This window comes from Cheilinus undulatus, linkage group 22, assembly GCF_018320785.1.
Source record: "Cheilinus undulatus linkage group 22, ASM1832078v1, whole genome shotgun sequence".
Lineage (NCBI taxonomy): Eukaryota > Metazoa > Chordata > Actinopteri > Labriformes > Labridae > Cheilinus > Cheilinus undulatus.
In genome coordinates this window covers 20005209-20032900 of record NC_054886.1, presented here as the reverse complement: position 1 = coordinate 20032900, position 27692 = coordinate 20005209, and the positions used below count along the sequence as shown (strand labels likewise).

The 27692-nt window shown below is 38.5% G+C and overlaps 1 protein-coding gene across 2 annotated transcripts in view; it reads right to left on the bottom strand.

Moving 5' to 3' along the window:
* Positions 1 to 27692, bottom strand: part of LOC121504174 (phospholipid-transporting ATPase ABCA1-like) — a 269110-nt gene that overhangs the window by 134955 nt on the left and 106463 nt on the right. For both annotated transcript variants that reach the window (XM_041778824.1, XM_041778823.1), the window contains 8 exons: positions 19121 to 19343; positions 13514 to 13735; positions 6757 to 6961; positions 6360 to 6476; positions 5703 to 5874; positions 3558 to 3689; positions 2741 to 2880; positions 1893 to 2030 (listed from right to left, as the gene is read on the bottom strand). In XM_041778824.1, coding sequence (XP_041634758.1) covers positions 1893 to 2030; positions 2741 to 2880; positions 3558 to 3689; positions 5703 to 5874; positions 6360 to 6476; positions 6757 to 6961; positions 13514 to 13735; positions 19121 to 19343 — 1349 coding nt within the window. The remainder of the gene's footprint in view (positions 1 to 1892; positions 2031 to 2740; positions 2881 to 3557; positions 3690 to 5702; positions 5875 to 6359; positions 6477 to 6756; positions 6962 to 13513; positions 13736 to 19120; positions 19344 to 27692) is intronic.

Sequence of the window (27692 nt, the reverse complement as noted above, 5' to 3'; positions counted from 1 at the left end):
ATTAATGAAAAGTGGCTAAATTAGTTTAATCTGGGTTGGAACTGGCAAAAATGGATAGAACAGTTGTGAAAGGGGGTTCAAATTTGGCAATATTGGATTAAAAGAAGCAAGAATGAGTGAAAAGTGGCAAAACTGGGAAGAAATATTGATTGAAGGTGGTTAAAAAGTGACAAAAATGGTCAAAAATAAGTAATTTCAACATCAAAACTCAAAAAAAAATAACTTTTCCGCTCCAAAATTAGGTAACTGTTAGAAGGGACACATGGTATCGCTGATGCTATTGATCCAACACATGCATTGATATCAATAAATCACAACTGGGGATGGCCCATTCTCTAGGGTTTTCAGAGGCCCAGCCATTTCTGTGGGCAGACCTGCATGGCAGGTAAGATGTAAAGTGCTATAGCAGTATGTTTTAATGTACTAGTTGTGGCACACTGGAGGTGCATGTTTGTGTTGTTCAGCAGTGTAATCACTAATTAATCCTAACAATACTTTCAGGGATGTTAATGATTTCCTTCTAGTTGTTGCAAGGCTGCCGATACAAGCTGTTTAAATGATAAAGTCAGAGGAACAAGGGACAGGATCCTATTTCATTAGCTGTGCCTTCAGTAAGTTACATTTGCGTATCATGTGTAGCTAAGTTAAAGTCATATTAATATGGCATTAAAGCCCATGTGTTGTACACATAAATGGATAGAAAGCCAAGCCTTGGAGGGCCAAATAATGCGTGTTAATCAGTAAAATTGCTAATTACAGCCAATAAATCAGGTTCTATAAAATGATGCTGTCGCAGCAAAAACACACAAGGCTGAATGTATAAAATCTATTATATGAATGCCATCCTCAAGGCCCCTTTTATAACATAATGAGTGGGGTAATTTCAGAGTAATCAACTTCAGTAATGGATGATAATTAAAAATTTATAATTTTCTAATTTCCACTTTAAATCTTCACCTTCTACGGCAATTTTCTAATGACACATGACAAAAGAGAACATTTCCTATTTATTACTTAGCAAACTGATATCAAATGCACACTGAGGGCTAGGGTTATTAACACATATGCTCCTTTGTACCTTTAGCAAGTTTAAGACCAGCTGAACTAAATCAAACCAATATCCTCTTAAGGCGGTCTGGTCAACACGGCTGTGAGAAAACCTGCACACTTAATTAGTAACCAAGATCCACAATTTCAGCCATTAGCTTTTTTTCATACAATTAAAGCTGCCTGTAGCCTTTTTTCCGCTTAATGACAAACCTTACTAACACTGTGGTGCAAATACGACCAGAGAGGCACAAAACATGAGTCATTCAAGCAGCCAGAATGTGGGTGTTCTCATTATAACACAGTTATCTCCGCCTCTCTATTGGAGTGAAAGGGCTTGATTAGAGAGAGAAGCTAATGACACAGCGAGGGCGGAATGTCACTCAATGCACATTAAACATTTAGACATCTGTTGAGAGAAAGTGTTACCATAATGTCCATGCCCTGCTTACAGCCACTGGCAATCGCACAGTATATAAGGCCACAGGACTGACAAGCTGACTGATATGGCAGACAATTAGAGACTCTGTTAAATAGCAATGTCAATTAAAGAATCTAAGATTCACTTGTCTTAACTTCCATTTCAATCTGCCCCAGTACAAATTACAATTTCTCTCCACCCACAGCAGGGTGTCACAGACTCCTCTCTCCTGTTTTATCACCCCAGCTCTCGTTCAGGATACTTTCCAGACTTCTCAGTTAAAAGTTCACCTTCAGCTCGGCTCGGTTTTGGAAAAGTTTGAAACACATCAAACGTGAGCTCTGCGCTTTCCAGTCAATTCTGCAAACATAGGTGACTTCAAAGTCTTTACAGGAGCCTTTGGTTCTTGCCACTGATCTCATACCTTGTTTGTACTTTAACAGCAGTTCCCAGATACCCCTGCGGGCGTAGGGGTCCACTCCTGCAGTAGGTTCATCCAATATGACAATTTTTGAGCCGCCGACAAACGCTATAGCCACAGACAACTTCCTCTGCATGCCACCTAGAAGACAGAAAAACCTATATCAGCTTTATCTAAGTGATTTATTCTGCCTTGGACATGTGCTACAATGACAGAAAACTTTAAAAATTGCATCTGACATGGAATGGAGACTCATCTTTGTACAGTGGAGTAGAAATCTGGCAGTAATCTTTGAGAAATCCCACACAGCCATCCTTCAGCATTAAGTTTCAGATGTAAAATGGACACAATATTGGGAACTGATCGTGGAATAAATGTGCCGAGCCCCGGATTTTATTGTCTTTTGCATGATGTGCAATGATTGATCGCGGAGAAGTAGGGTTATTCAGGGCTCCACTCTCAGAGCAGGCTCTTTCAAAATGCATCCAATGTAGTGCTAATGTAGTGGAAATGTCAGCATAGATCAACCCTGAAAGTCATATTTCAGTGATTTTGCTCACAAGCAATCCGTGACTGGGGACAATTTATCAAAAAGGACTTGCTCTGCCCAGCCCCCCACCCTACACACATGCACCTGAAAATGAATTACAACTTGTCACACACAGGTGTAGTGCATGTGTGTGCTGAGACAGGCATGACAGCGTGGCTTTATCCTGAACAAAACGGATACTCGGCAAGTGATAATCCTTCCCATGGGAGGTGAAGGATCAAACACTAAAACGCATTTACATTTCTGTATAATTTCAAAATATACAACTTTAACATGTCAGCGTTCGCATGCAAAGACACACCTGACAGGTTCTTAGCAAGATCCTTCCGCTTGTGTGGTAAACCAACATCCTTAATCATCTGATCCATCTCCATTTTCACCTCATCTCGGCTGCGTCCTTTCAGCCTGGAGTAGAAGTAAATATGCTCCTCCACTGTCAGCCTGTGAAGATATAAAAAGCATCAGGACATATCTGATTGACGTGAGTAGATTTGACTGTCCAAAGAGGGTATCACCTGTCACTTCCTCATATGTAAGTGTTAGATATATTCATGTGCCACATTTATGCATCCTGCAAGAGGATCCAGATTTATTCTGAGAGCTCTGAGAAAGAAAATTCTTGAATTCGCCTCATAAGTGAGAACACAATATGTCATAATGTCTACTCTCCTGTTTGCATGAATATTTTAACCCTACTTAATATAGATGCTTTGACTGTCCTGGATTAATATTAATGAAAGTAATTTGCGAGTGCTTAGCTGTAATTATGATGTAGGACTTTTGTCGAGTTGCAGGTAATCAGTTTGTGCAGGGAGAGAAATAGAGGGGAATCTAAAGGTGAAGTAAAAAAATCAGAATAATAGCTAGGAGTGATGTTATTAAGGGAAATTTAGCGGACGGTCTGAGCAAAGTTCATCTCTTTTTTTGGCAGAAAAAGAGAAAGTGATAATGATGTGTTGATATGAAACATAAGCTGAGTCTGAGCCCTCGTTATGCATATGATTAAACTGCACTGTAATGATCTGCTACTTCCTCTTCTCTTTTAAACACCAGTGGCAAAACATGATTATACCAATGACTGGTTGAGTGCAAAGACGAAGCAGCGAAATTCTGCTCACTCATTGAATAAGACATTGTGCTGTGGGCACATCCCCAAGTACTTCCGGATGCTGTCCATGTCAGTGAGGATATTGTAACCATTGATGAGAGCAGTGCCAGACGTGGGAGGGAAGAGCCCGGTTAGAATTGACCTACAGAGAAAAAAAAACACAGAGCTTTAAGAATAACCCTGGCTGTTGATTTTTAGATCATGATTAATAATGTAATGTGAATAAGAGAGATGCCAAGAAAGAGTATCAGCAACTCAAGAGCAGCTGGTTGAACATAATGGTGAATAAGATTTATTCCCTGCTCTATTTAAACACATTTGTCAAAGTATATTATGTCCTGTTCATCAGTTGGGTTTTAATTCAATTCATTTAAAGTAGGGGAAGGTAGTTTTCATGCAAGAACTGCTGAGGAAGAATATGTGGAGGACTAACCAGGGGTGTCTACATTAAGTGGAATCGGGCACCCTTCATTTGGCCACCCCATAACAGTCTTGACCTTTGAGTGGCCTTTTGCCACATCAGAGGCAACATCACTGACTGTTCATTAAATTGGGCATCATGTTTACCTTTGGCAGATGCTGCAGTGATGACTTCACCTAGAGCCAATACATACAGATATGATGCCACAACCCTTTCAATAACTCCGTCACACATTCAATTTACTGATAAAACGTCTCAGATCCCTCAGGTTGGTTCAGTTCACAGCCTGAGAGATCCGAATGAACAGCTGAATTTTTAGGGCTGTCAGTAACCTTAACTTCATATTTAAAGGGATACTGCCGCGAATGTGTGGAGAGAAACACATGAATTGAGCGAATAATTTGCACGAATGACAAAAATCCACACCACATCTAATGCACCATTCACTTTATGCCTGTATTCGCCAGACTCAAGAGAATAACTCGAGCTGCAATGACCAATCAGCATAGAGATCCTTTGGCAATCTATGTGAAATACACCCCGCAGGATCTCAGAAGGACTAGCCTGGGGAGGGTGGGTTTCATTCAGCTGGAAAATGGAGGAGAAACTTGTGGAGTCTGTCCAAGGCTACCCGACGAATGTGCCTGTTCTACCAGTACAGGAATGAAAAAAGTGCTCACTTGAAGGGAAGTGAGTGAAGAGGTTAATTGCCCGGTTGGTTGTGAAAACTTTTGTCTGTCACATTGTCACAGCAAATATGAAGCAGCAATCCTCTCAGTTTAGTCAAGCTCAGCAATATTTGTAGACAACTGACTGAAATGCCAGATGCTGAAGGATGTCCCTCTTGTGTCTAGTGGGCAATCACATACATGCTATTTGACGTGTTAGTGGAATGAGTTATTTGTGCAAATATTTAAAAAATACGCGAGTAAACACCCTATACTTGCACGTTCAGATATGTGAGCCCTCCCAGTTATACTCCTAGTTTAACAAAGTCTAGACACAACCCTGTCAATAACTAAACAGTGTTACACCTGTAATCTTTTTCAACCTACTTACAGTGTAGAAAATTTTTAAAACAGCATATTAGTATTTACACAGTGGTTAAAATAATCAAGAAATATCCACACCATCAAAAACACTGACTTCATGCTATTCAATAAAATTTAACCGTTTGGATTTGACCCAAAGTCATCCTGTTCCCTACAGAGATGAACTGGGTTGCTTTTTCGTGTGTGCTTGTGCACAAACTGAATTGTAACACTGAATTTCACAGACAGATAGATACTGTCCTTTCAAAATGCATCCACACAGAGTTTCAGTGTGTGACAGAGTCCTTCCTCTGTCCTTCTCTGTTATTGTGCTCTGTTATGTTTGGTTACAGTCGCTCTGAGCGAATGTCTTCCCTTCAGCCCTTAGTCTTGCATCACTTGTTCTCTCCTTCTCTCGCTCATTCTTTCTGGGCCACTGGGTTTCAGTTATTTCTGTCATCCCGAAGCCCTTCCAACCTTTCAACTATTTTCTAAACTGCAATTAGATGAGTCCCAATATCAACACAACAGCTGACTGTGCGTGATAAATGCCCTCTCATAAGATGTCACTCTGACAGCAGCGACTACTGAATAAATGTCACATCAGGACAGTCGCGCTGTGTACTTAGATTAGTTTTGCCCAATGAAATTACATGTACAGCAAAGTGGAAAAGAATGAGAGAGAAAAGATAACATGACTCACATTGTGGTTGTTTTTCCGGCCCCATTGTGGCCGAGGAAAGATGTGATCTGATTCTCATAGAAGTCCACGCTCAGCCCGTCTACCGCCAGCTTTTTCCCAGTTTTGTAGATTTTAACAAGATTGCGGATCGAGACTCCTGGTTTCACATTAGGCGGTGGCTTCTCCAGATATGCTTTAGAAAGACAGTAAAACATTTTAAAAACACAAAAATAAACATACTAACAGGCCAGATAAAGAAAGACACAGAGACACAAAATCTAACAATATATCTCATTTAGCGGTAAAAGCTTGTTTACATCAGTAACATTTGTAGAAATGTCATTTTAAAATAATAAGCCTAACAAAGAAGCCAAATAGTGTTAAAATGCTTCTTTGGCCTTTAGAGAGTAAAAGAAAAGACAGCTGAGCATTAAAAAATGACTTCACTGGCTCTGCTTGTTAATTGGAAAAAGTATTTTTGAACAAGTTCCTGATTTTAAACATTTTCCTTACACAAAAGCGCCAAGTTCTATTATCACCCTATGTGACAAATAAGGCGCTAATGTTTGTTTGCAATTAGCTCACTCCCTGATGAACTCTGGAATCTAAGAAAAACAGAACAACTGGGTGTGCAGCAGTGCTACTACACACCACAAGTGAGATTTTATGTGTGTTTACCTTTGAGTGCAGTGGAGTCTTGCAGCAGGCCGGGGTTAGACTGAATCTCTGCGGTTGTCCCACACCAATAAGAGGCCGTGAAAGGGAAGTACCACGGCTTAGGGATTCCATACTGGCCTGGGATCAAGCGTGGAAAATGTTATACACATTTTAATGACAGCTTGGCTGCAGGGACTACAGTGCTTTACAGTGTATGTTTCCTCTCGACAGCTTGGCACAAATCCCGTCTTCTTTTAATTAGAGTCGATGAGAAAAGCATTAAGACTATCCTGTTAGGATTGCTGCATTGACATTATTTTAAATTGAGAGGACGGGGTCTCATGGAAGAAAAGTAATTAGAAGATTAAATTTAAGTATCCTTTTTTTAGTGTTGTGTTATTCCACTTTGAATAGATACCTGGAAAGACGTTCTCAATGTACCAGGTGAGGATCCAATAAATAGCAGCATCACAGAGCATCATGAGGATGGAAACAATAAAGGTGTAGTGATCTCCCTCTTCTGGACTCTTGTTAATGTTGTGCCATTGAATACCGATGCCCTGCACCTCGTACTTAGCGAAGGTCTCTGCGCCAAAGCCAAAGGCAACACATGACAACAAACTCTGGAAAACAAAGAAGAGAAAGTTGAGGCATCAGTAGTTAAATGACTGGTTAGACATGAAATATGGGTAAACTTTTCTTTTACAGATCCATAATTACTAGGTGTTTACCTGCTAAATATATGGTAATAGTGTATTATTGGTGAGTTATTACTTACCTATTTATCACAGTGGTAATTACCCCAAAACACAATATAGTGTTATATATTTGCCAGGTAATTACCTAGTATTTCAAATGTAGTTTCTCTGCATTTACCTTTATATCACTAGTGGTAATTACCCAATAACACAATATAATTTAAATTTCTTTTATTATACCTAGTATTTCAATCGTAGTTTCTCTGCATGTACCTAGGTATTACAGTGGTAATTACCCAATTACACAATATAATTTACCATATATTTACCAGGTAAAAACCTAGTATTTCAGCTTAAGTGTTTTCCTCAGCTAATCTATTTATCATAATTAAGTTTGTCTTTCAATAAGTCAGACCATTTTCTACTGTTCATATTAAATATGTCAGCTAGTAGAACAGGATAGCACTTTAGTTGTTCTTGTAGAGCTTTAACAGAGAGATATATGTATATCATACTGTAATGTTGGTACAGTCTGTTCCCACTTGTTAAGAGGTTGATGTTTGCCATGATAGAATTTATCACAAACAAATAAAAAAGAGTAACTAAACCCTAAGACCATGTTTTTTGGGGTTTTTTTAAGATGGAAACCTATGTGTATGGGAATTTAGTATGACTGTTGATCACTTGGGTCCAAATCTTGACATTTTATTACAGAGTGCTTAAATTCAACAATTTGTGTCAAAAATCTGCAAAGCAACTGCCCTCTACAAGTTGAAATTGTCTGCTGGGACTGATTTTTTAAATTTTTCTACCAGCCAATCTGGTGGAAAGTGACATTTATGGAGCCAACCTTTGTCAGCACAGAGCTCAACAGTTATCATCCCCCTTTTTTTCCCAAAATTTTAACTTCACTTGTAGCAGTCAACAGTGAAAATCACAACTCCACCTATAGGATTATGGATGATCGAAGTACACTTCCCACACTGGAAACAGCATGCTGCAGCCGACACTTCCTCCAACGATACAAGCATGTTGGGGTATATATTCATCTATTCAAATGAGCGGGAACGGACGAGACGGGACTATTTCTTTGGGAGTGGGATGGGACAGGAATGAAAATCCTCTCAAATGTCACCTTCTTGTGGGCGTGTCTTGCACCCGCTTTCAAAGTGGTGTTATTCATGGGTTTCTGGTAGGATTGGGTGGTATACATTTTATTAATACTGCCAAACCTTCCCCAAATTTTTCAGGGATAAATGGTCTTTCCACCAGGTGTTTGAAACCCCAAATAATGCAAGCTGTTGGCTGCGTGCGCATGCAAGCACAGCGAGCGGAGCATGCACCTTTGCAGGTTTTTTTTTTTTTTTAACCCTTTAACAAAAGGGTTCCAATCTTATTTTCTTTAAAAAAACGCGGCAATGACGTTGATTACAGGGTACTGGAAGTGATTTATAGTGAAGCATTGTTACATCAGGAAAGAGGGTCAGGTAGTCCTCTGTTTCCTCTTTTTCATCTCTGTCTCTGTGAGTGTACTAGCTCCTATTAAATACCAAGGCTATTCTTAATATGGTATAACTGTATTAACACCCATTCTTAGTTTGTGGACTTTGCTTTAACCCTTTGTCCATATTAGCATAAAGGGTTGAAAATGCATTGTATGTATGACTAATCCATCAAAAGTGGTGCCTTGTTAATCACATGCAACCACTTCCTTAAAACTCTTTGTTAATGTCTGTTTTTCCTGAAACAGGATCAATATTAATTAAAATGAATACTGTGCTTTATTGAAGATTTTTAAGTGGCAATGGGGCAAAATAAGTCATTAAGAGATTATTTGCTGAAAAAATATCAGGCCATTTACTCAAATGGTTGCATACAAGCTTGCTCAGCTTTCAGTGATCAGTGCACTCAACACCAACAGGCCGTTACAAATAATGCTGTTTGAAATCTCAGTGGTTGGGCTTCATCTTTGACAAAAAAGGATATGCCTGCTGCTTATGCAAAGTCTCTGGTTACTGCATTATAATGATGATATAATGCAATAGATACACTGTTATCACCCAAGGTCATAGCCATAACTGATCAATAAGCTACTGCAGCAGCCACAGGAACATCATCTACCCAGGCATCAGCTGGTGTAATTGCTGTGCTGCCTTTGTGAACATCTCTAAGGACTTCAGAAGAGAATGAAGATGAAGTCTAAAATCTGTGTGCAGCAAACGAAGATTTGTTGGCTGTTTCATACAGTAGGAAATTGCAAATGATGCTTTGCCCGTGAGACATCATCTGCCATGGCCTATCACTCTGCGTTGCCATGTTGCCTGCCAGCTGTTTTATCACGCCTCATTTGCTCGCAGCATTTTCAATGCGGCAGAAGCCTTTGCCTGAGCTTCAGAGGCAAACATCATGGATCCTGTTCGAACTGATGTTTCATTACCAAGCTGAGAATCTGAAAAAGCTCTGCAGTGACGCCAAATATCTAGCCTGGCTGCTAACACTGCTGGGCTCTTCCTGTGTTGTCCTCCCATGCCTGTAGACTGCCAAGCAATCAGCAGTGAGTCAGTAGATGAGGGGTGACAGCAGGGCTACCGGGCACCCATCCTTGACCTCTGTGTGAACGGCTGACAAAACGACAGGAACCACTCCTTTGGCTTTTGAGAAAAGGGCACCAGTTGGGAGACAGACAAAACAAGCCCCCTCTATTGAACAGATGTCAACACTGCACATTCAGCAACCATTCAGCTGGCTGCAGAGAAAGAGCATTGTTGAGGGGAAGTGTAATAACAGTTCCAGTGCTTTCTGAGAAGCCATTTCCTGGGATATTTTTTGGAAAATAGAGCTGGAGTGATGGACGGTCTCTGTACAGAGACACATGTGTGTCTGGCTGCAAAAGTCTTGCATGAAAATGTCAGTGAACAAAGTTCCCTGTCTGAAAGAGTTTCTACTGGAATGATTTGGCTGAAAAAAAGAGTAATTAGTCCATAAATCAGTCCATTGCCCAAAAACTGGCAACTGTTTCACTGACTGAGGAAATATTTCAAGTCATTTGAAAAGAAAAGATTCTCTTGTTGTACTGTAGCTTCTCAAATGTTGGAATTAGCAGCTGGAAATGTTGGTCGAAAAACAGCCATTTGAAGGCGTCATTGAGGAACTTTATTCTGTTTTTGATTATTTTTGTTTTTCCTCTGTGATTATTTGTTCTTGATGGTATGTTCTGTGTTTAACTACGTTATACTCTATTTAAAAACAGACCTTTTATTCTTGTTAAATATAAGAACTTCTAAAAAATAGAACCTGGAAAAAGACATTTTTAAAATAAAATATGCACATACTAAATTAGAAACAGGCACAATAGAGCTTCAAAGGGAGCAGTAGGTTCTTTATGGGAAATACCACTGCTCGCTCCTGGATCTGTGTGGACTCAAATCGCACACCTTGATCACAAGTAAGAGGCTATGATCTGGGCAGAACTAGCTGAAGGAAGTGTTTCATGTGCATGCATTGAAAGCTGCATTTGTTGTCCTACTGTCTGCTTATGTGTTGTTGATTTACTTTGCTGTGTCCACATATATCCTGTACGGTGCCTTTACCTACAGACATTAGCGCAACTATATAATCAAAGTCAGTCCACTGGGTTTCTATGTGGTGAAGTTATGCAGCTAATGTTGTATCTTAGAGCTAAAGGTCCTTTCTCCATCTGCTTTAAGTCTACCTTCTTTGAAGTCACACATATGAAACCAGATGTGACTCAGCAATTTGAAGACCATCGCCATCTTGTTTTTCTCTCTCTCTCTCTCTGACACATTTTCCAAGCTAGGATTTGTTTTGTGAATATTTTGTTTATCGTGGTTTTGTTATAATAGTTAATTGTTGAATTAAGCCTCATTGATAACTGATGCTTCTTTGTTTAATAAATCCTATTATACAATTAAAGAGGAGTTGTCTGTGGTTATTGTACATATACACAATAATAATCTGCTAGATGAGATGGTCAGTCCTGATTTCATACCTTCTCTTCATTAAAATATCAATATTTATTAAATAATAATGTTATTGCTAAGACTGATTTTGCTCTTTTTTTATGTTGTGTAACAACCTTATTTACTAATAACCAAATTCTAAACGTTATAATTAAGATTTAAACAATAACCAAAAACTTAGCATTAAAACCCCATCAGTTTTCAGGAATCTAAAAGAACTTTGGGGTTGTTATGTCATTAAAATTCAGGGAAAAAAGGCGAAAAAATTGTGAAAGTACAGCAGTTATTTTGGTTGCTGGTATATGACTGAGCCCTGTCTCATGGTGACCCTCTGATATATAGTCGTTTATTTCAGGTGATCTTTTGAAATTCTACTCCGATTAAACACTTCATTATCAAGGACAGCACAGGAGAGAATTTGTGTGCCTTGGCACGCCGTAGTTTCATCCGAGCTGAGGGAGAGGAAAACCTATGCAGACATACACATACACTCACACATCTGTGATAAAGTATAAGGATGAACTGGATAGTGGTTTGGTCAGAGGAACATTGCTCATGCTAATTAGAGGGCTGGAGGGCTATCCATCTAGCTGGAGCAAGGGAGAAAAATGTCTGTACCAGGGGAGCACCTTGCAATGGCACTTTGTGTAGAGATTAATTAAGGTTTGCAGTGCTTTATATGTAATATACTTCATAACCTGCATTAAGTCTACAAAAGTGAATAAACTGAAAGTTTTAAAGGAGACCACTGACAGTATGAAGAACTTTCGTAAAGAGTGACTACTTTACCTGGGTAGTTGGCTGTTTGTGTTTGGTAGATTATTTCTTCGTTGCTTCTTGGCAATAAATAATATCTCGTTGGAAAGCATTTTTATTTCCCTTTTGAATGGTTACACATTTGTAAGGAACATGGATTTGTGGGATGAACAGCAGAGCTGAGTATATGGGTTGCACCCATGAAAAATTTGCCATTATTGCTAGTTGAGAGAGTAAGGGTACAGTCTTACACCTCCTTTTTTTATTAAAATATCAATATTAAACAATAATAATAACATTGTTTAAATAATTAATTCAGAGACTGATGTTTGCTCTTCTTTGGTTGTTATTCCCTGCTTTCAGGGTGGTGCCCAGTTAATTATTAGATTTAGATTTAGACAACTTTAATAATCCCAAAAGCATGTTTAATAATTTATTTTTTTCTATTAATAATTATAATTCTAATTTTTTTTATTATTTGAATAATAACCAAAGTCTAGCACTTAAATACCAACATTATTAGGACTATTTACACAGTCTAGCCTATTCAATAGCTTTATCATTTTAATATAATATGTTACTTAATTTACATCAATAACACATGAGAACAGTGCATAATCCAGTCATGTTTACTGCTGGATACCTTTTGCATTGCTCCTAGGGATGTTTTTGTAAGGCTCTGCTAAACAAGGTTAGTAAAAGCCTGTTGTTGACTGAACAAGGATGACTTTTGGGCTCCTTTCATCAGGTTATGCTGCTACCATTAATAAGGTTCCAGTAGACTACAGAGCTAAAAAGATGGATCAAACCAGCAGCCATGATAAAACACAAATATAATTTGTATTTGCAGCTGATCTGCAAATTTCACTCATATATAATTTTCATTGGCAGAAAAAAAACATGGCAACCCTAATCAAAAATTATTTTAATTCGACAGTTTATTTTATTCCATTAAAATATCTGTTAACCTCAGCCAGCCAGCACCAGATATGGTATTCAGCACAGGAAAGGCAACCTGACTGAAAGTCTGGGCTGATTCACTTGGACACACAGCAATGAAGATTCAGGATTTTGTGAGTCTTTTGTGTGTTGGCAGAAAGGACAGCTTGAGGACAAATGATAGCAACACCGCCATAAAGGTCACACAGACAGACTACAGTAAAAGTTGAGCAATGGTGCACTATTTATCTCTATCCCTTAGAGGAAAGGAGAAAATCCCCAACTTCCTCTCAGTCTGCCTGTATAGTCTCTTCTTTTATGTAAATGTTTCATGTTTGTGTCCCTCGAGTATGTCCAGAATGAGTTAAAATCTTCAGGTTTGTGCCAAGATGTGTTTCAACAAGTAAAAGGAAATGCTTAGTGACAGTATAAATATTTAATATGCTTCTTTAAAGCCTTTGTATCATGATTTAAATTCCACTAGACCTCCAAATTCATCTTACTGCGACACTTCACACCTTATTATCATGAGAATTGTGATACGATAAAGGCAAATCCTTTACAGATATTTTTGACTCAAGGAGTGAATTCACTTCTTTTCATAGCAACCAGCACAGATCAAATCAGACATGTACCTGTTTTGACATAAAAGGATAAGGAACAAACAGTTACGACTGTCAAAAGTGTGATCACAGTGCGGAAACATAACAGATGAATATAAGTCAGAATTCAGTTACTTCTTGTGTCTGATAACAGCAGGGTAAAATATTTAAAACCACGCCAGAGCTGGAGATGAACTTACCACAGCAACCTTGGGCCCTAAACCCATGACGTCCCTCCAGGCATAGCAGAGGACGTGTGGCAGGTAGAGGACAAAGAAGATGAGGCCGCCACACGCTGCCGCTAAGTTAGCCTTAGAGAAGAAGACGCTAATGAAGAAGCACTGAGTGATGGTGGCCAGGCAGAATACCAGCAGGAAGACGAAGATTACCGAAGGGTCACTGTACTGTAGCACTTTGCCATACTGCGACAAAAGAGGATGACAAGACAAAGGTGAAAAGCAATGTGGATGCAATGTCAAAATTACCCGGAATAAGTCAGAAGGTTTGAATAAAGAGGGTATCTTGTAAATGTTCTTATCATCATAGATTTTACAACGAAGCAGGCAAAGTGAAAGAGCTCTATTTGGTTTACAAATCAGGGATTTGTAAATATTTTACAATATTGCTCTTTGGGTTAAATATGGTTTGAGAGTTATTAAGTTTGTCACTCTTTTGCTTTGCCACTTGGAAGAAGGACCCTTCTTTCTTTTAGTGAGTTCTCCCATGATGCTTCTGTCCTCTTTGAGCCTAATTCAAAGAGACGAGTTGGTGCCAGTTTAATAGAGCCAAAGAAATGGCACTGTTGCACGAAGTTTTTGATGATTCATTTGGAACTTTTCTAAATTTGCAAAAACTTAATGATTGCTTATAACTAGTCTTCTTCTTTAAATCAGCACCTTCATTATTCTAAAGTCTCATTAGTCCATGATAAAAGGATGGTGAAACTCTGAAACTCTTTAAAAGTAGCACTGGGTCCTCCTTAAATCATTGTTAAATCATCTTAGAATCACCTTCAGTATAAGTGAAAGAAGGACAGCGCTGATAGCAAGAGGTATCGCACTGGACACAGCCCAGCTCAGCCAATAGATGTCGCTCCTCAGGCCCATGATCCTCACGGTCTCCTTCAGCCTCGCCTCTTTCTCCACAACGATACCCTTAACAATCATGGCCACTGAGTAGATCCAGGCTAAAGTCATGTATAAGGGGAGGGAGCGGGCCAGAGACCGGAGGAACCTGAGGATTAGTAGAACCACACCAGACAAGACAGTGACCCCTTTACATCTGGTCTTAACATATGTATGTCTGTATGCCTGGTTAGGGACATGATGCCCTTTTTCCTTGAATAGGTAACTTGTTTAACTTGTTTAGTTAGGGAGCAGCACACACATCTGTTTAAAGGCACCTCTGTTGAATAAAACTCCACACTTCTTCTCAAGGGTTTTGATGCATCGTTCTATAAAGTGTGCTCTGAAACGGCATTGAAATCCATGAAGGCTCAGTGCTTCAGCTTTTTAGTGGAGAGTGGGATTGGACTGCAGACACCATGACCCAGAAGTACTCTACTGTGTATTTCTGTTCCCCATAGCCTAGCAAATTAATGTTAAGTGTTATGCAATAGTTTTATAAATACAGTTTGATAGTTTGATTGGTAAATGCTTGCTTTAAACTGCTGCTAACAGACAGAAGTTATTTTCAAACAATGTATGAAGCAGTGTCTCTCAGATGACACATTAGCCCCACTATTCTCTCCTCACTAATCCCTACTTGTGTTCAGTTTTTTTCTTGGTGAAAAACTTAATTGTCTCCTTCAAAAACAAAGCACTTAGGTTTAATGTAAAGAGACTAAAGAGATGACAAGAACTCTGATGGAGAAAGAATGTGCGAAGGTGAATGGTGAAACAGTCTGATATCATTACATGGCATAATAATGTAACAACAGCAGTGTTTTCCAAGCTTTTGCAGAAAGACATCTAAACCGTTTTCTTTTTTGGACCTACACAAAAATAAGACGCAAGTGTTCATCAGAAAAGGTCAGCAAGTCTTTCTATCTGGGGCTCCTTATAAAAAAAAAAATCCAACATCTGATTTATGTGTTTGGCCATCTGATGAATTTAAAGTCCAATATTCTCTCCCATTTTCTCTGCTTTGGTTTCACTACCCCTGAGGGAATATCTGTCACTTCAGCCGCTCAGTGCTCCACTTTGTTCTAGATAGTGGCTAAATTTGACTGCTCTTTGGTGCTGGACAGGTAGCATACAGTATAATGGGTTTTTAGATCTTTGATGATGAAAACTGCAGCCTGCTGCTGTAGACAGAGATTATTAGAGCAATGTGATTGAGCCAAGCCAGCAAAGCTGCAGTGTGTTAACTCAAATTAAAGCTGAGAGATGCTTAAATGCTCCTAAGCTGAGGGCAGGGGGAGAATTGAATTCTGATCATTATTAGGAGCAATTCTTTCACACACATAGGCCATCAGTACATTATCAATATAAACTAGGGCCGTCAGACAATCTTTTTTTTGGACATGATTAATTGATGAATTCTGGTAGTTAAATAAAATGAATCGTAGTTTGTTTAAAGTGGCTCATATGGAAATAAGAACCTCCAAGTCCGAGGCCATGGTCCTCTGCTGGAAACCAGTGGATTGCTCCCTCTTGGTGGAGAGTGAGTCTTTGCCCAAAGTGAAGGAGTTCAAGTACTTCAGGCTCCTGTTCTTGAGTAAGGGTAGAGTGGACTGTGAGATTAACTGGCAGATTGGCGCAGCATCAGCATTGTTTGGAGGCACTGCTCTGGAACACTGAAGTAAAGAGGGAGCTGAGCCGGGAGGCAAAGCTTTTGATTTACCGGTTGATCTACATTCCAACCCTCACCTATGGTCAGGATGGTGTCCGGCCTCAGCCTTAAAGAAAGACATCTGGAGGGATCTCAATCCAAAGAAGCCAGCTGAGGCGGTTTGGGCATCTGATCAGGATGCCTCCTGGTCGCCTCCCTGTGGAGGTCTTGATGGGCATGTCCAACTGAGAGGACACCCTGGGGCAGAGCTAGAACTCTATGGAGGGATTATATTTCCCACCTGGCCTGGGAGCACCTCAGAATCCCTCAGGAGGAACTGGAAAACGTTACTGGGAAGAGGGACGTCTGTGTTGACTTGCTTGGTCTGATGCCACCATGACCATACCGCAGATAATAAGCAGAAAATGGATGGCTGGATGGATGAATGGATGGATGGATGGATGGATGGATGGATGGATGGATGAGCTAGTTCTGCTTTCAAGTCTATGATTTTTTAGGTTATTGTTAGTCTTTTATCGTAAGTAAAAATCAATGACACTACAGGCAAATGGCATGGTTAATGTGCACCTGTAAGCATCTTTTGGATGTTTTAGCTTTGAGAGCTGAGGTTAACTATACAAGATAGTTAAATATGTACGAGTATCAAACAATTCATGGATATCTAGTTCTTAAATTCCTGTACCTTAGTTAACTAGCTGTCAATCTCAATCTTTAAAGTGCATTCTACAAAAAATGTAGTGTAGTGGAAACAAACGGCAGTAAACAAGGTTTTTGGTGAAGTGAAAGCACTTTAAAATTGCCCGTAAGCACACAGGTTAATGTCTTGTTCCACCTCTATCCCTGTTTACCTTAATAAATTCTCATCTTATAATTTTTTTGTCCCTCACCCATGAGTGACTGATGAGGTGTCAATAGCCGTCTTCCATCTGTGAAGGTGGTCTCTGTCATTTGCATTCTTTTCTCACCGTGTGGCTTCAATGTTGTTTTGGACAACAAATTAATCACTTTTTAATGACTGACTAGAAGCATGACAAACATTTTGGAAGGTGGTTTGAGGTTGTCAAAACAAGGACATACTGTTTGGGAGAGGTGGCGCGTATCAATCATAAGGAGTCTGTGTTCATTTTCTTTTAAAAACAAAAAAATCAAGATTTAGTTGGCCTGAAAGGGGAGACTACTGCATTGTGCGAATGCATTGATGTGCACTGCCTCCTCTGTGATGGAGGGGAGAGCATGTTAGGAACGACAGGGGCCTCAGGTGTAGATGACAGAAGCGGTTGTTGTCACACCTAATCCAGAAACAGCCTTTAGATAATTGCCATTTGATTCGCTATTATTATTAATGTGCTAAAAATGGCTGTGAAATTATCATTTAGAATGGGGCTGTGATCTGAATACACATTTGCTTGCAGTTGCTCCTCCAAGGCACTCGACTAACTCAATTTATTGTTATTAATGTTTACAAATTTGTTGATGGCTTGCAAACACATTAGGCTTGTGGGAAATTACATTTCAGCCAGCTGTTCAAATATCAGTTTTTATTTACCAGCCACATTTTCCAATTAAACTGCAAAAATTGATTAGGCTGATTTAAAATAACCATCCTTTTTTATTTCATTAACGACGCCTACAAAACAAGGAGCCGTTGAAGGATGCGCTCGATCTAAACGAGAGCAATAATAATGCTGCTGCATCGTATGTCACCAACAGCACAGGGGCTTTCCTTCTGTGATAACTGTGCTCTATGCAGCTTTCCTAATCAATCCTTACGCAGAGGATCATTCAGGCAGATAAGCAGGTCTATTATATCCTACCCAATCATTGATTTAACACAGGGATCAGCAAAGAAACAACTACAAGTAGATTCACAATCTAAAAGACATTTTTTATTCCCTAAATAAGCAAACATTCTGCACATTACTTGTGTTGGCCACACTTTTAGCTTCTTTCCTGGGAATAACACCAACTCCATTTTGTTCCAAAGTTATTTCAATGATTGATGATGTTCAGACCATTAGAAGATTGTACTTAGGCTGCATTATACATCATAAGCAGTGTGATGCTGATACAGGTTTTGGTAATCTGAGGTATGTTTTTTCATACTGTTCCAACCTGTATATATTATATAAGCTGCTAAAAAAGTCAGTGCAGCGGAAGTAAAAGCAGCACTTTGATGAGTTGGTTCAAGTTCATATTATTTCTGACTTTTGCTTTAGTCAGCAAAGAAAGAAGCAAAATATTAATGCAGTTTTTATTTGTTTTACATAACCCAACAGCTCATCGATCTTACTTTCTCATAAAAACAGAGTGGTGTTATTAAAATATACAAACATCGAGTTTGAAAATGCTAATTTAGTCAACCAACAAGAGCACTTGTCTGCACTGGAGGACTTTGGTGTACCACTTATGGTATTACCCAGCAAGTTCAATAATGTAAAATGACACACAGTGCTGCACTGGCCAGACAATTCACTTTCATTGCAATCATAGGAATATAAAGTGCAAATCAATTGTTTATCAAATTACAAAACTGAAGCTTTTATATGATTAAGACAGAGAAGTAGAGGTGATGCAGTTAATTTTGAAAAAGAAAGTGGAAATTTAGGTGCTTGCATGATTGGTAAAATCACTGGTAATAATTTGAAGAGGACTGATTGTGGACTTATTTTTTCATTTACCTAATTACAAATTATTTTGGTTGGCTAACAATACCGGTTATATCAAAACACAAAGCATGGACCTCACTCTAACCTTAACGACCCACAGGAGCAAAAGATTATCTGTGCTGATGCTTAAAGGTTGAATGCTCTCTTTCTTGATTGTGTAGCATGTGTTTTAGGTTACCTTTATCCAACATAATCATTAAAGGTAGTCTGTATAAAAGTTGTAGCCACACTGAGGCTGCTACCGTTCCCCAAAACATGTGAAATAACATTTTGTTTTAGGCAAGTATGTTTACAGAGTATGCTTTGTGTTTTGACACTTCCCAAAAAGTAGCTTTCTTTTCTACTGACCTTAACCATGATACTTATGAGCGCACAGGGAACTGTGAGCAGGACTATGTTTTCAGTGAACCTAGCAGACCAGAGGGCACCGTTTTGAATGCCAACAGCGCGCAGCACTTCCTTTAGCCGGAGCTCCTTCTCCAGCACCAAGTCTTTGATGTTCATGCAAACAGTGTACATGAAGGCCAGCACCAGGAACATGGGGAGGATGCCTCCAATATTCTCGATGAAGCTGGGTGTAGAAGGGAAGCAATCAGAAATGTTAAGACGAGACGCCTTGACAATGGGAGTGTGGTGGCCTTTGATGTGGAGACACTGCAAAATTAGTTGTGTGTTTTGAAATCTGCTATGTGTATTTCTGCCATTGTACATTTTGTAATGAACCACACTGATAACTGACATGAAATGAGATGGTAACATGGCACAATACAGACAATACAATGCAGCTATCATAACAAAATGACACAAGAATACGACTAAACACCGTAACATGCTATGATACAAAACAATATGGCACCATGTGCTAAGTCTATTGAAAGACAGACTTGTCAAGTAACTACAAAAATAAGCTGAAATTATTTCTTTAATAGAAAAACAAATACTATGTAATGTTTTTTTAATGTTTTACAATCTAAAAATTTCACATTACAGGGACAGCTAAGGTTTTATCGTTTCTCCTTTATCTGTTTGTTTCATGTCTTGTGCTTCCTGTTTTTTGTTCCTTATTCTGTCTTATTTTAGGCCCCCTGTTTCCTAACCCGTGTTTAACCTGTGTTTTGTTGTCTCCCCTCCTTTAGATTATTCAGTCTCCCTGCTCCGCTCACTCTGTGCCAGTTTGGATCATTTCAGGCTGTATTCCTAGAGCTTCCTTGTCGTTTTCAGGTTGGGCCTTGTGCCTTTTGATTTAGCTTTTGCCTCGGTTTGTTTTAATCCTGTGTACCGATTTTTTTGTTTAATTTTTGGTTTTGGGTGATAAAACGTACCCTTGACACTATTTTATGTCACCATAAAATAAAATGCACTGCACAAGTGTGCTTATTTCTAAGTGTTACATGAGTGTAAAAACAGAACCTTTTATATTTAATTAAATGTTTGCTTCAGTAATCCATGTAATTTTACACATAGTCAAACAATGACTATCTGAATGGAGAAAAAAAGGCAATCAGACATGGCAGTATGTATACACTTGCATTGGTGGCGTTATCATTGTATCATTATATTTCCACAGCCCAAGCTTGGACCATCTCATGGATAGGTCTGTTGTAGCAAAAATCAAATGTACTCTAAAGTAATGGAGATTGGAGAAGTGAGATGCACCTTTTCCTGCTATATAAAGATATGTAGGTCAAAAACAACTAAGTAGTAATACAAATAAATTTGACATAACTATTAAAGCTGACTATATGACACAGTTTGACTGGCTTTTAGTCGCAATCTTTATTGCAGACACAGAAAATGTCATCGAAAGGAAATCAGAGCTATATTCACAGATTCAAAGCTGTTGCAACATTTTATATTTTTGCACTGAGCTAACCTTCATAAACTTCATGCATCAGCTCAATCAAGCTGTTTAGTGCTGCACTCCATGCCAGAGATGATGTATGATCTGATGCTGTTACAGCACAATGAGGTGATATTAAACTGGCTTCATAATGCCACCAAAATGCCATGTCAATATCTTCTCTCTCCGCCAATAAAACAAAGTGCTTCCTTTGCTTTATTAGACAGTGAAGGAGGAATAACTAATAGATTTTGAAAAGGTATGGATTTCACATTTCACATGCGCTTGCATTTCATAAATACTGACAAAGTAATGCAAGCAAAGCCCGGCCTAGCATGGATGAATAGATGAAGCTCAAAATAAATGTGATAATTAGCAGAATGATGCCCTTTAAAGCAATTTGGCTGAAAAAAATCAAATACTGAATGTAAGAGCAGCACATTTTCAAGAAATGGGTTTCTGTTTGACTTAAGTCGAGCTATTTTTGAAGTCCTTATTAAATCCCTGCAAAGTAACTGCAAATTCACTCAAATAGCTACTTTCCATGATTGCTAGGTACCCCTAATTGAACACCATTTCACATGACTAAGAGAGAGCAACATGCTTTTTTAATTATTTGGCAATAAATCTTTTCACTCTTTCTTTCTTGCAATTAAATTGTTAGGATAATTTTTCCTGTAACATGTTAACAAGGATTTGGCAAGACAACATTTTAAGGGTATTTAAAGGCTTTGCAAAGTACTGTTTATTAAAGGCACTTTTTGTCAATAAAACATCTGGATGGTTTTGCAAACACAACAAAGAGATTAAGTTATGTCCACTGAGACCTCAAAGGAAGTTCAGCGACATATTAGGACTTGAATGGGAGTGAGACAGACTCGTTTTTGAGGACACTTCCCCTGCCCTCGTGGGATGGATCCATTTCAAACGAGGCCTTGAAAGTAGTGAGAACAGATTGGTTGACATGGACTTTCTAAAAGTTCAGAGCCAGTGCAAATGAAACCAAAATCTGTTGCTGGATAACATAAATAGAATTCCCTTTTTGAACCTAGAGATTCAAGCCTAAACACATGAAACAGATTCACTTCAACAAATGAAGCTTGCTCACACTTTAGTATTTTTTCTTGGGAGGAAAAAAAAGCCCAAAGTCACAAATGTGTCAGCTTGAATACTAATTCTGTTATTATCTTCTCCTGATTCTTGCCTAGCACGTCTCTAACAGCTGACAGCCTCTGTGAGTTAACTCCTTCTGCGACTTCTAGCGCTGGAGGGGGAGAAAGATCAGTCATGCACACCGCGTCTGACACTGACAACCTTGCCACCAGATGCTCCTGAATTATACATTCGCTGATCGATCAAAGGTGCTTAAGTAATAGAACTCCAGGCGGGTTTGTGTTGCAGGAGCTCTAGTTACATTGGCAGCCTGACCTAAATTTAGGGAAGCTGGAAGACTGATTTCTCAGTAAATCGAGAGATAGTAGAGCACAGCCTCCCATGAGGGTGGCGTGCTATGCTTTTAAAAAAAAGCTTCTTGTCTCATTTTGAGCAAATACATCACTAAGATGCTTTGCAGGCAGGGGAGAAGGCATTTGTTATAGGAATAAAAATCTCTCTGTGTAAAATTTCATGGCTTTGCTAGTTATTCTTTAAGCAAAAATGTGCAAGTGGCCATAGCACACTGAGTATTCAGCAACTAGAGATGTTGCTCAGCCAACAAAATAAAATTTGGCTGATAAATTCTACCAGTTAAGGAGAAAAACAGAGCTTAAATGAAAGCATTGGTTTGTCTAACACTGGGATGGGCTTTTACTTGAACTGATGATGGATTCTCCAGAGATGCTGTAGATCAGTGGTTCCACCATCAACTCTTCAAGGGGAACTGCAACCCAAATTTTGGAGATCTTTTTGGTCAGTCAGATGTCCTTAATACAAAAATAGTATAGCTTGGGCCTCAGACAGTGCAAAAGGTGTAAAAAAAAAACAATGAAACAGGACAAACATGCATGCTTTATGGAGTCTAATAGACAATTTGGCACAATTTTTTCCCAAGCACACATCTGCGACCCTCTGAAAAGGGATTTGCAACCCACTTTTGGTTCCCGACCCACCAGTTGAGTACCACTGCTGTAGATGATGTGTAGAGAGACGAACAGAGGAGTGGCATGAGCTGTCTTGTTTGGTTAAAGACCAGCTGCGTTCTGGATCATCTTCAGAGGTTTAACTGTTCATACAGGGAGGCCTGCCAGTAATGAGTTGCAGTAGTCAATGCATGATATTGCAAGAGCCTGTACCAGGAGCTGTGCTGCACGCTCTGTCTGGCAGGGTGTAATCCTCTTAATGTTATAGAGGGCAAATCGGCAGGACTGAGCAATCGAGGCCACATGAACCTTGAAGGTTAGCTGGTCATCAATCATCAATTCCTCGTTAAGAGTGAAGCAAACCTATAGTAAAACTTGTCAATCACACAATGAAGCCGATAGTCAAAACTCACTCACAGCTTTGACTACATTAGTGCAGTTATCTGTGCTGATACACACTGGACCAGTTTAACAATTTCATGACATGAGAGCATCTTTCAGACCTTGATCAAGAAGCTCTTCTACCTGATTACTAGTAAAAAGAAAAAAAAAAAAGCTTGTTTGGAGGCATAAAATTCTTAACTCCCAGTTGTTGATGTTATGAACTGTTAGACAGAAATAAAGCTCACAGACATTGTATCACAGATCTGTAATTGTGGAAAATTGGGTCCCATTTGTGAGCTGCCGGGCTACGTTTTCTCCTACTGACACGTACAATTCCGGCAGGGAGTTTTTTAACGAAAAAAATTCTTGCCCGGGCAAATCATACTCTGGGTCAAATGTCTTAATGAGATTTTTAAATCCTGACTTTGTTTACATTCTCCACTCGTCCATGCTTCTCTTTCCTCTGCTGATACAAGAACCTGCAAGTGTAAAGGAGGGTTTTCTGGATGGATGAGGTAGTGTGCCCTCTACTGTAAATGAGAGGCATTCAAAAACTGTGGGTGACATGAAATTAATGAGAGAAATGCCTAAAACATCCAAGTTATTTACACTTATTGGTCGCGATATAGTCATTTTATACATATCACATGACAAAAGCTGTGATACATGTGAACCCAATATATCACCCACTCCTAATCTCACCTGTTGAGACATCACAGCTAAAGTTTGAATAAACTAACACTGACAAGCAGCACAAACAGATCTGAAAATAAAGACCTTTCTCAGTCAAAAACTCGGAGAAGCCATCTGTTATTAGAGCGCATAATATGAAAAAATCAACCAAATAAAGCATCAATTAAATAAATAAAATCATATTATTAAGGTGTGTCAATCTAGATATATGTCAAGAAGATTTTTTGCAAAGCCCATGTGCTACAGTGCGTTTTCACCGCTAACTCAAACCTCTAGTCAGTGTAGAGGTGACCTAATACTGTAGCTATAAATTTTCATTGACAATAAATTAACAACTCTATGTTCATAAAACTACATTTTTTAATAGGAACCATCATATGAAGGGACTTGGATTTAGTGTTATCTAAAAAACACGTCGTGACAATAATTCAATCAAGTGTGAAATAAAAACTTATGGCTTTGAAGAGGTTCAAATTAATTGCTTAAACTTTGTGAGCTGTGTTTTGAAGATGGCTGTCAACAAACCTTTTGTTGAGTGCTTATACTTGATCAAACTGAAGTGCTGATTACATTTAGATGACTGCTTTTAATATAAGCAATTACAGACGTGTGCTGGGTCATCTTCTATTTAAATACTTTGAAAAGATCAACGTTCTCTCAAGGCTTTTAAAAGCTGCTTTTAATTACACTTTAAATTAAAAGATGACTCATTCTGCACAGTTAAATTAAATGTGACAAAAAGATCAAAAAGTTTTAAAACCTTCAACTTTAAAATTTAAACCATGTAATGTGGAAATGTGCATAATAATCCATTTGACATAATGGAGCTTGTTCTGTAAACAGGGTAATTACTGATTTAAACACAAAGTATCCACATTATTTACCTCCCAGGAAGCAACAAAATAACAGCTCAATCATGCAAAATTAGCTATACAAAAGAAAAAGATTTTCTTATTATCTTCATTTATAAGGCAATAATCCTCCTTAAGGACCCTTGTTTGCTTGGACTGCATAAAAAACACAAAATCTACCATTTTGGCTTCAGATATGTTATCAGCAGCTCTTGAAAAATCGTCTAACATAAACTTAAAATCAATAAAATCTTTTAGCACATCTCTTATAGTGTACCTACCAATGGCCGTTCACTTAGGATGCAAGATTTCCGGTCTCTCACTTTGCTCTGTCATTGTCAGCTCAGCCCTGCATTAACACTGTGCACTTACTTTCAGGCTCACTACTTCCCCAGCATCCTCCTGTAGGCTTAGACTGGGGGGTTTAAGATGGTATCACATCACTCCTTAAATATACAAACATAATATTAGCTAGAAGGATTTATGAGGTTGGAGCCTGAAGGCCAAACACAACCATGTTCTGCATCTGCTATGCACATTTCAAACTACAACAAACCTGAGGTGCCTAAGTGACATTTACTCTTGGACTGACAGCTCTGAGTCTTTATATCCTGACTGTTTCACATCCATTTAGCATATAACAAATGGCATACCTGGTCAGCCAAAGTGTTTATGAAACCTACATTGCAACTGACTTTTCAACATGTTTTCCTGTATTTCAGTCAGGGACACTATCGTCATACATTTTACCATTTTACTGCAAAAAGGATGTACAGTTTTACTTGGCAGAGAAGGCTCTGCTCAAAAGATGCTCCCTGGGTTAGTCAAGCAGCATGCTTTGACTTTCAAAGGAGCACATAGCTAGAAACCTCCATATTGATACATTTACGACAATGCGTACAGAATACAATCCATAGTAATCCATAGAAACATGAATCTCAATATGAGGGTGAAAAAGCTTCATGCTATAAAGGAGGTGGCTGGGGTGGAGGAGGTTAAGGTCTGCCAGCAGCTTCATGGTACATTAGCATTAATGCAAGAGGGGATTAGTGAAAAGTACTTCATATTTAATTACACTGCTGTGTTGAGAGAAAGATCTGTGATTGGCTGTGGGAGCTGGGAGGCGATAATTGGGATCAGCTGTCTGTCCGCTGATCACAGATCAACGTATGAGACTACAGTGTCCTGCATGAACTAATAATGAGCTTCATCTGTATGGTTGTTTTCTGATGTTTAAATCTCAATCAAGGATGCAGAGATACATCAGCTCTATATCGGTGCATTAATACTTGCCTTGAAGTAAGGCTGGGTGATAAAGCCAGTCATTGATACATTTGAGTTTTTGGAAAAATTGAGACTTTGAAAACTGACAGTTAAGATTTTTCTCTTGAAATTCAATACAGTCATGCCAAAATTTATTTTCTTGTTAGTTCCAGTGACCCCTGTTAAGAAAATGATACAGCTTTACACATTGCTCATGTAATAGCCAGTGCTGTCAAACTAAAAAAAAGAAACATCCTGCTGGCCTTTAATGATCCATTGTATCACTCTTTCTGGATCGTTTTTGTAGAATTAAAAAAAAAATGCACTTCTGGTCAGCGTGGTTAATTTTCTTCTTCGATTCAGTGGCAGAGATCACAACAAATCAAAAACTAAAAAGGGTCAAAATAGTTTTTAGAGCCTGAGAGTTTGTATAAACAACAGCCCTCTCCCGAAACTATATTGTACTTTTAAATTCAAATATTGGAGATTACACTTTATCTGGTAAACTTACTTTAGCAAAATGTTACTGATAAAGTAAAAGCAAAACTTGTTTTAAGTTATTTCCTTTTCATTCCTCTTTTCTTTTGATTAAAATCATAAGTAGGGTTTGGTGTAAATAAAAAAAATAAAAATAATAATAATAATAAAATAAAATAACAGATTCAAGTTTTGGCCATAGTGCCCAGCCCTACCCTAAAGAGAATTTTTAATCTATTGGACAATAATTTGGCATCCAACAACTACAGACACAGACATAAAATCTCAGGCCCCAAATAAACTAAATGATGGCAAGTTAGTACACCCAGTGGTATAGTCTACTGAAAGCTTTTTTTTTCCTTTTGGAAGCAACTTTGAAAACAATTTAAGAGTTAAATATAACTGTAGTATTACAGTGTTTATGTTTCCATACAGAAGGCTTTTGTTAGGCTTTCTAATTTCTGAAAATCTTGTCTCTCAGAGTCTGATGTTGAAGCAGTTTGAAGAGGCTTTTGTGGCTTTTGTTTTTTTAAATAACTTTTTAAGAGAAAGTTTTAATTAAAGGCTGTTTTATAAATTTATACTCACTTAAAGGATAACTGATGATGAACAATGAGCTACAATATTGTTTTTCCTGATTGAAGATTAATTGTGGTCTGTGGCAAGACTAAGAAGATTTTCAACAACAACAACAAAAAAATACGTAATGGCAATTACTTATCCCTCTGAGCCCTCTGTTTTATTAACCCTTTGTCTACCCTGGACTTATTGTCTAAAAAGCTCGTAAGATATCGACCCTGTGGTGAACAACTCTAAACAACTCTTTTTTCAGGAATTCAAGAATATGTGTGCTGCAGTAATGTCACTCGAATTTTAAAAAAGGTTATGAAACTATAGATTAAAGAAAAAACCCATGGAAACTAGAACTCAAAGATTTTTATACTCATCACTTTCAATCAGGTGATTAAACATCATCAAGTGATTCGTGTGCTCTAGTTTCTTCATTGGGTTTACCTGGTAGATTCATTAAAACACCTCTGTTTGATGCTGGTCCTTCTGTGAGCGCCGACCTCCATTTTGTGGAGGGGCTGAAGCGCAAGAGACTTTCTCATCAAAGATTTTTATGTGTGACACATGACTGAGACGTTTTTGCACTAACGTGTTCTCCCATCTCTTGTGGATCAGAAAATGAAATAAAAAATCCTTCTGTGACAAAAAGTCTTCAAAATATTCTCATATTTACAAATAAAAGTCCTTGCACTTCTTCTGTATTGGCTGATTATGAGCAATTATTCCAAGCAGTTCCTGTCTGTAGTGACAGAGAGGGACACATC